The sequence below is a fragment of the Psammomys obesus genome, unplaced genomic scaffold, assembly GCF_907164565.1.
Source record: "Psammomys obesus unplaced genomic scaffold, mPsaObe1.curated_primary_1811, whole genome shotgun sequence".
Lineage (NCBI taxonomy): Eukaryota > Metazoa > Chordata > Mammalia > Rodentia > Muridae > Psammomys > Psammomys obesus.
In genome coordinates, this window is record NW_026585895.1 from 54,345,720 (window position 1) to 54,354,532 (window position 8,813).

At 48.9% G+C, this 8,813-nt stretch overlaps 1 protein-coding gene across 4 annotated transcripts; it reads left to right on the forward strand.

Annotated features, from left to right (window-relative positions):
- The first annotated feature begins 45 nt into the window (after positions 1-45).
- Positions 46-7,383, forward strand: Entr1 (endosome associated trafficking regulator 1). Of its 4 annotated transcripts, none has more exons than XM_055599859.1 (10): positions 46-196; positions 280-429; positions 788-856; positions 1,684-1,799; positions 2,030-2,440; positions 3,231-3,304; positions 3,677-3,788; positions 4,135-4,197; positions 4,507-4,646; positions 6,416-7,383. In XM_055599859.1, the coding sequence occupies exons 1-10, from the start codon at positions 127-129 to the stop codon at positions 6,510-6,512; spliced, it is 1,302 nt and encodes a 433-aa protein (XP_055455834.1). In that variant the 5' UTR covers positions 46-126; the 3' UTR covers positions 6,513-7,383. The 4 variants fall into 4 exon arrangements, with proteins under 4 accessions (XP_055455834.1, XP_055455835.1, XP_055455836.1 ...); XM_055599860.1 differs by having other exon boundaries at positions 6,420-7,383; XM_055599861.1 differs by lacking the exon at positions 280-429.
- Positions 7,384-8,813: the final 1,430 nt, after the last annotated feature.

An 8,813-nucleotide genomic window follows, 5' to 3' on the forward strand; every position in this document is an offset into this window, starting at 1 on the left:
GTCACTTCCGCTTCCGGCCCCGCTCCGCGGCGTTCGGCGCTGGCTTCCGGCCGGCCGCGCCGGATAAGGCAGAGGCTGGCGGCTGCGCCCTGGGCTATGGGGCCGCGGCCGGGCTAAGGCTCGGCGATGTCGGGCTACACGCGGCGGCCGGGCGCGCCCCCATTATCGCGGACGCGAAGCCTCGTGGTTCCCGACGGTGAGCGGTGCGCGGCCGGGGCCGGGCAGGGGGTCGCGGGCGGCGGCGGCCCGCGGTGAAGCCGCTCTCGTTGTCGCTTACAGCTCCTGCGTTCTATGAGCGCCGGTCTTGTCTCCCCCAGCTAGACTGTGAGCGCCCCCATGGCGGGGACCTGCAGCCCCACCTCTTCGGCTTTCGGCCGACGTTTATGTGCTATGTGCCCAGCCCGGTGCTGGCTTCGGTAGGAGACACAGGTGAGAGTCGGGGCGCCGGCCGCAGTACGGAGCTGGGCCGCACGGGGAGCCCTCCCCACAGCCCGCCCGCCCCGAGGCAGGAAGGTCAGTGCCCGGTGGAGCACGGAGACCACTTCAGCCCACCGGATTGGGAGAGGCCAGGGGCTGGACCTAGCGGGTCTGTTTTTTTTCCCACTGGCAGCAGCTCCGTGAGCGCTCAGGAGTGTATAGTTTTACTACATCCAGCCTCAGGAGACGTCCTCCTAGTCCCAGACCAGGGCCTGTCATTGGGAGTCAGGCGGCCTGTAGTCTCCCTGAACAAACGCTGCAGTCATAAGGTTTGCTGTGATCTCCGTGAGCTGACAATGTCTCTTTGCAGATTTTGGCTATGGAAAGGGAAAATGTACTAAGCCAGGTCCGTCGGGAGCCCATGAAACACGCTTTGGAGGTAGAGTAGCTCAGTGATTCTTCTTTTCCTCTTCTTCAGACAAGGTGCCAGTCAGTGATCTGGCCATGGGCTTTCAGGGTGACAGGGTTTAAGGGGTGTACCGGCAGCCCAAAAGAGCAGTGGAGATAGAAGCCCAAGGATTGGAGACTGAGTATGAGGGCAAAATAATATGTCAGAGGTGCCTGGGAGGTGGAAAGTATCATCCAAGGACCCTGCAGAGTCAGCAGGACACAAGTCACAGAAGCCCACTTTACTCAAGCTGGCACCTGGAAGGTAGAGGCTGGTCAACTAGGGTACCTGGAGAAAAGGTCAGAAGAAGGGGTCATATGAAGCAGTTTGTGGCACTGTGGCATCTCAGGAGCTTTGCAGCCCCTGCAGGAAATATCCTTTAACCCACACTGAGTGTATGGAATGAAGTCAGCCTCAGCAATCTGGAAGATTGACTGGGGAGCCTGGGCATATGACTCAGAGGTAGACCAGTTGCCTGAACGTCTGCAGATCCCTGGACTTGATCTTTTGAACAGTGTTTTGTTTTTTGTTTGTTTTGTTTGAAGTGACAAGGGATAGCTGGGTGCGGGCCTGGTCTACAAAGAGCTCAGAACAGCAAAGGCCACTCAGAGAAATCCTGTCTCGATAAACAAAACAATAAAAGTGGCAAGGGGTTTCTGGGGAGGCCAGAGGATGAGAGCCTGCCAAAATAGGCCTGTTCTCCAACTTTTTTGGGTAGCTTTTGTGTTCTGTAGTATTCTTTGAGTCATAGTTGAAATGTGATAGTAATACATGAGGTTGGACCCTTTAACATTCTTTGTGATGTCCGTTATATTAAGGTGACAAACTTGAAGACCTAGAAGAAGCCAACCCATTCTCCTTCAAGGAGTTTCTGAAAACCAAGAACCTTAGCCTGTCAAAAGAAGACACGACCAACAGTCGAATTTACCCGAAGGTATACCTGGGAAGCTGTCAGTGGTTGCCTTAGAGGACCTCTCTTCTAACTCACAGCTTTGGAGACATTTGAGTATGGGGAGCAAAGCAGAACAGATGTGGCTGCTGATGGAGAGACTGGGTGGAGCAGCTGCTTTTGGTAGATGAGATGGGCCTTCTTTGTGCAACCTGAGCATAGAGAAGGCTGAACATAGAGAAGCAGGTCGCAGTGTTTATCTCCACTGTTTTTAGGAAGCTTCACGGCACCCACTGGGACTAGACCACAGCTCCCCTGCCTCCCAGCCTGTGGGATATGGCCTGGAATATCAGCAGCCATTTTTTGAAGATCCAACAAGAGCCAACAACCTAGAGGAGGATGAAGATGATGATGGATGGAATGGAGCCTACCTGCCATCCACCATGGAGCAGACTCATTTCTCTAGAGCCACAGAGAATTCATCACCCTGTGGCACCTACCTTTCCTTTTTTTCCAACACATCAGAGCTGGCAGGTCCTGAGTCTTTGCCCCCATGGACGCTGAGTGACACTGAGTCAAGGGTCTCCCCGGCATCTCCAGCTGGGAGTCCTAATGCAGACTTTGCAGCCCATGGAGAGTCCCTAGGAGACAGACACCTGCGGACGCTGCAGATAAGTTATGAAGCAGTAAGTGAGGCCTGTGCGGCACCCAACACAGCTGAGCAGTGTTAAGAAAAGCTGTAGTCATTCACTTCCTGGGTGGCCTGGGCTCCATATCCTGCTATAGAATTTCCCTGTGGAGGGGCTTAGAGATATAATTCAGTGGTAATGTTTTTCTAGCACTTGGGATGCCCTGCGTTGCTATACCATCAGTGCTGAAGAATAAAAAAGTGGAATTTCTTGATGGAGAGCTCTCCCCAGAGTTGGTTTTGGTTGTGCAATTAGTATGGCAGGCTGAGAAGTACTTAGTGAGCTCACAGGAAAGCAGGCATGAGCTAGAATGAATAAATGGTCCACTGGAAGTGTTGTCTTAGAGTCGTCCTGCTGAATGTCTTGCATGAAGGAAGGATTTAAAACTATAGTCACCTAGAAACATTCAAATGTGTTGCCATAGATCATATCTAATAAGGGCTGAGGATTGTTTCCAGTGACTTAGGGTGTTTTAAGTTCCAGAGGTGGGTGTGGAAATGCACAGGTGTCATCCCAGAACTTGGAATGACTTCGAAGGTGAAGATAGGAGGAACAAGAGTTGAAGGCCATCCTTGGCTATATAGGAACAAGTGAGAGGGCAACCTAGGCTACAGGAGATGCTGCCTCAAAGACATTTCATGGACAAGTAGGCTCTGTCTCCACACTGCCAGCCCTGCCTCAAATGCTTAATGGCCTACCTCCCTACCGACAAATTATTCCAGAACAGAAGTGTGTGAGGGAGACATACTGGGTGTCTAATGGGGATTTTTTTTTTTTTCCTCTACAGCTGAAAGATGAAAATTCTAAACTCAGAAGAAAGCTAAATGAGGTTCAGAGCTTCTCTGAAACTCAAACAGAAATGTATGTAAACTTGTAGTTAGGTATCACCTTTAAAACTTCCTCTACCATTCAGGAAATTTGGTTCCAAGGGATGAGGTGCCTACTTGTTTGTTGTTCATAAACCTAAATCAGCAAACACATTTTTCGTGTTCTTAAGATAAAAGTCAACTGTACTTTGTCTTGGTTGGCAGAGCTTGAAAAAATGCTATCTGTGCCTACCACTGGGAACATGGAGCAACTATGGCTAGAGTTCCTTGCCACCTTGTAGCTGCCTGTGGCAGCTGCTCCATCAATGGGCTCTAGTGGGTTTCACTGTTGAATCAGGCTGAAGTGCTATTGGAAGCATTCTTGACAGTGCCCTAGAGAACTCAACTCAGTGTTTCCTTTACTGAGGGTGAGGACGCTCGAACGAAAATTGGAAGCGAAGATGATCAAGGAGGAGAGTGACTTCCGTGACCTGGAGTCGGTGGTACAGCAAGTCGAACAGAACCTCGAACTGATGACCGTACGGAGGGGCTCTGCTCTGGGGTAGAGGGCAGGGGACAGAGCGCTTGTCACTGTTGCCAGAGTCCACAGCTGGACCCTGAGGTCAGCAGACGGCTCTCACCATGCTGAGTATGTGATCTGTGGTAGGCCAGCATACCCAGATGCTTTGAACAGGTTCTGTCTTGGGTAAGTGGTCCCTGATGCTGGTGGTGAACAGAGGCAGAGGCCATGTCTTAAGCAGTGGACATCCAAGGGCAGAGTAACCAGGCAGAAATGTTTATAGCTCACTGCTGTCTGTTGAGCTAAGTGTCCTGTACTGGCACAGCCTTGGTGATGTATATTGTGTTTATTTTTTGGGGCTACAGAAACGGGCTATAAAAGCAGAAAATCATGTCATGAAGCTGAAACAGGAAATAAGTTTGCTCCAGGTAAGTAGAGAGAAAGATGTCGCTGTTTGCTTTTTCTTTTGTTAGATTCCGTGGATGTGAGTCAGGGAGGGGAAAAAAAAAATCTAAGCTAGGCATTGTGATATTTGTTTATAATCCCAGCATTCAGGAGGCTGAGGCTGACGATAGTTATTAAGTTTAAGGCCAGCCTGGGCTACAGGGTAAGAAGCACCTGTTTTGAGTAGGCCAGGCCAGGCCCAGCCCCATGTGTAAGCCTCTGCCTCTCTGTTGGGATTCACTGGTTTTTCGTGAGGTTGCACTGTAACACTAACTGCTCACCATTCTTCCTAGGTACAGCTCTCCAACTTCAAGCGAGAAAATGAAGCCCTGAGGTCAGGCCAGGGCGCCAGTCTTACAGTAGTGAAGCAGAACACCGATGCCGCCTTGCAGAACCTTCATGTTGTCATGAACAGTGCACATGCATCCATAAAGTGAGTCCCAGGATGGCCTGGCTACCTGATGTTCTAGTTCTACAGTCTCACTAGACCAGAAAGGGAAATGTGCTAAGTAGTCGGTCTAAGTAGTCTGCTAGGTCACACTATAGGTGGTCAAGCAGGATTATTGTTTTGTTTTTGAGACAGGGTCTCTCACCTTGTAGCTCTGACTGGCCTGGAGTTATGTAGACCTGGCTGGCCTTCAACTAACAGAGATCCTTCTGCCTCTGCCCCTGGAGTGCTAGGAGAAAAGGTATGCACTACCACGCCTGACTTGTTTGTAGAGTTGTTTTGTTTTTTGTTTTTTTAAGACAAAGTCTCACTTTGTAACCCTGGCTACTCTGGAACTATGTGTAGAGAAGGCTGGCCTCGGACTCAGAGAATGCCTGCTTCTATTTTCCAAGTTCTGCAACTAAAAGTATGCATTATCATGTCCAATTTAGGGTTTTGTTTATTTTTTATTTTTTTCTCAAGACAGTGTTTCTCTGTGTAGCCGTGGCTGTCCTGGACTCGCTTTGTAGACCAGACTGGCCTTGAACTTACAGAGATATGCCTGCCTCTGCCTCCCCAATTGCTGGAATTACAAGCATGTACAACTGCGCCTGGTAGGAGTTTTACTTTTAATTTGTCCCAGAGAACCTTCCCACTTAGTAGATGTGGTTGACACCATGACTTAATCCAGCTCCTTTACCTGGAGATGCTGCAGCTCTAAATAAAGGGTGTGCTGTAACTTCCCCATCCAAAAGACTGCCACAGTGAGCATGCTGTGCACTAGTAAGTTGTCAATGATAGTGATTAACACCACGGCTGTAGCCTGGTAAACCTGTCCAAATGTACGTAATTCATCTGACCTACTAATCATGAAAGAATAGCTCTCCTCATGACTAGGGACTTGTGGGCTTGCAGTGACTGCTGTCCACATCATTAAGCGTACTGTACCACCAGCTTGGCCTCAGCAGAGCGTCAGAAAATCAGAATCAGTTTCTGGTGAACTTGTCTGGCTTCCAACCCACCTGCCTTCCCTGAACTCTGCTATAGGGTGGCTGACAAATGCACAGGCACATGGGCCTGAGGACAGCCACACAAAATCCAGTGTGCCAAACCTTGGTTAATCTGAGGACTTTTTTCCTCCGGACCCTCTGTTGTAGGAAATATAAAATGCTAATAATGTTTATTATTAAAAGCCTATGATTATTACGGTGGTATTATCTAACCTGCTATCATAATCAATAAAAGACAGAGACACCTGATATAAATAGCCTTATTTACCACCCAGTCCCACATCCCATGCCATTTGCCTTAATCATTCCTATCTGGGCTACTTCCCATCCAATATCCCCACAAATATTTGCACATGCTTTCTATCTGGGCCTCTCCTCTCCACGCCATTCTCAAGAGTTCACTTCTACAGGCCCACACGGTTCTTCACCTATCCCATGGTGGCCCTCCTTTCTCCACCTGTCTCTCTGTCTCTCTCCTTTCCTGTCATCCTTCTCCATCCATGCCTGGGAACTATAGCCATGCCTATCTCAATTCTGCCCTGCCCTGGTGTGTAGGCATTTATTCAGCCAATCAGGGATAATTTGGAGGCAACGATTACAAACATCATTTTGGGGTACATGAGTGTCTGCTGGTATAAGACAGCAAGCAGCCGGGGTTGGGGGGGGGAATAATTAACAACCAAATATAAAGCACCAGACCCTTTTCTATAGATCTGTCTCTGGCTGCTTTATCAGCTAGATTAATGGCCCTTGTATCTGTTTCAGGCAGCTGGTGTCTGGAGCAGAGACACTGAACCTTGTTGCTGAAATCCTTAAGTCTATCGACAGAATTACCGAAGTTAAAGATGAAACAGACTCTTGAGAAGCACTAGCTGCCACCAGTTCTACCACCTCTGCACGGAAGTCACGACACGTCTTCCAAATGTGCTCCTAACTATGCAGCTGTTCAAAGCATTCCACGGCCTAACCAGTGTTCCTGGCCACCTGCAGTACGCGGCTTCTTTCCACCAGCTGCACATAACAGTTTACATGCAGTCCTTTGGGGAAAGCCCCACTATTTGATAGACTCACTGATTCACTGGAAGACATTTTTATAAAATCCAGCAATTTTTAGAAACCACTAAAGCTGAAACAGCACTTTTGTAAGATGCTTTTTCTACTGTCCTCTCACATTTACCTGGAGGATGAGCTCAGGCTCAGCCTCTACTTTTTTAAGCTGAACACTAAGTGAGCCAGTGTGGAAGTAAGCATCCTATACAGGGATTTGTGCTGTTATTCAGTGCCTTGCTAACTGATGGTTGACATTGTGCCTTTAACAGTGGCTCCTGCAGTCAGCAGCCTCACCTGAGGCATCACCACTTGGTAGATGCTGCTGTCCTCCCCCCCGGGACCCTATGAACAAGGTCACAGATTGCAAAGCTTTATAAACTCACTGCTGTGAGCCTTCAGCTTTGGAAAGCCATTTGGACCTGTCACTTGATGCATGTTATGTGTCAGTGTGCCTTGCACAGTCCAGTTCAAACGGGCATAAAGTGCACACCCGATGTCATCGCCAGGTTTCTGGGCTGTCTGACTATTTTTCCAAGGACAAGAAAGACGTAATAGCACCCTGTGTGCTGTGCTGAGGGGTAGGGGTTTGGGGGCCATTTTCCTATAGAATTTTTTTTTAATTTTTCCTTTTCCCCTCCTATTGAGATCAACAGCTTTCTTGTCTAAATAAATCCTGAAGATCATTTGTACTGCCTTGTCATTCTGGCTTAGTCAGAGATTCAAGCTTGAGAGGTCCCCAGCTCTTTTATCCTCAAGGTCTGCATCTCAAGAAGGTATTTTTGTCATGCTGGATTATCAGACTCAAGGTTTTGACCCCTGGAGTCAGGCATATCACAAGAATCACTATGCTAGTAGGATGTGGGTGAGCCACCCCCTAGCTGCACATTTTGAGGCTGGGTCAATAGAAGTCTGGCATATCTCCAGACAAGGCATTACACGTCTGAGCCCTTTAACACAGCCATAAGGAAAGTTACAGCTTTCTAGAAGCCACGGCATAGCGTCTCCACCCCCACTGTTGGTATCAGTGGCTCAGCAGACCAGACAGCAAGTTGGAGGGACATGTAGGGAAACCCAGCCTCGTACTCCTGCCAACAGGGCTTGAGGCAGAGTTGCCATCAAGAGCAGCCCTCAGCCTAACTCCACCACTACTAGTGGATGAGGGGAGCTGCACATACTAATTGTCTTGATTTAGTAAGTGTTCCCACGTGAAAACTTTACAAGCACTGTGGGGCATGGTAGTGCATGCCTTTATTTATAGCACCATGGAGCAAAGAGTATTCTGTTCTACATAGACCCTGTCTCAAAAAACAAAACCCTACAGTTACAAGTATCATTGTAAAACTTGCCTAACAGTTTGTACCAGGGTTCACCCCAAACAAACGGGTCCTTTTACACCAGGAACCAAAAGGTCTGTTTCAGTGCCCCAGACTCACTCTGGCCAAACCCAACTCTGGGCCAGACTTGACTCTTCCTTTTTTGTTTGAGACAGGGTCTATATAATCCTGATGTCGTGGAATTTGCTATGGTAGATCAGGCTAGATTCGAACTCAAGAGATCTGCTTACCTCTGTCTACTGAGTGCTAGAAAAAGGGATGCATAATCTCTTTCCATTTTTGTGACTCTAGTTCTTTGTGGTTCACAATGGCCCTCTCCCCACTCCAGTAGTGTTGCAAGTGGCTTCTTTCCGGTTTTCCGTAGGCCAGGGCCCTTCTCAGATCCCACAACTACCAAGTCGCTGGGCCAGGTTTTCACTAGCCTTGAGCCTCAAGCCACTGTCCTGCCCCTCACAAGCATTAGACACTAGAAAGACAGAAACACACATAACCCCTAGTCAGCAGTTCTGTGATGTGTTGACCTCTTATGCTGGCTAGGCAGAATGTTCCTGACTGAACGAATGTCCACTTCGGGCGGTCCAAGGCTATGGGCTCAAAATACCTGACGACATACTGACGATAGATCCAAACTCAAAACACAGCAATTAGGCTTGTAGCTTCCCACAGAACCCAGACCCAACTAAGAGCCTCGATAGGGCTCCGCCCCCAGCTTGTGTCCCAGCATGCCCTGCGCTGCGGCCTGGGGCGGGACTTCCGGTACAAGTGCCGAGAGTTCCGCG

Bases quoted from the DNA above. Each gene is read 5' to 3' on its own strand.
- Entr1 (XM_055599859.1), top strand. From the start codon at position 127: ATGTCGGGCTACACGCGGCGGCCGGGCGCGCCCCCATTATCGCGGACG. The intron at 197-279 runs GTGAGCGGTGCG...TGTCGCTTACAG, and splicing joins AAGCCTCGTGGTTCCCGACG to CTCCTGCGTTCTATGAGCGC. The intron at 4,647-6,415 runs GTGAGTCCCAGG...TATCTGTTTCAG, and splicing joins AGTGCACATGCATCCATAAA to GCAGCTGGTGTCTGGAGCAG.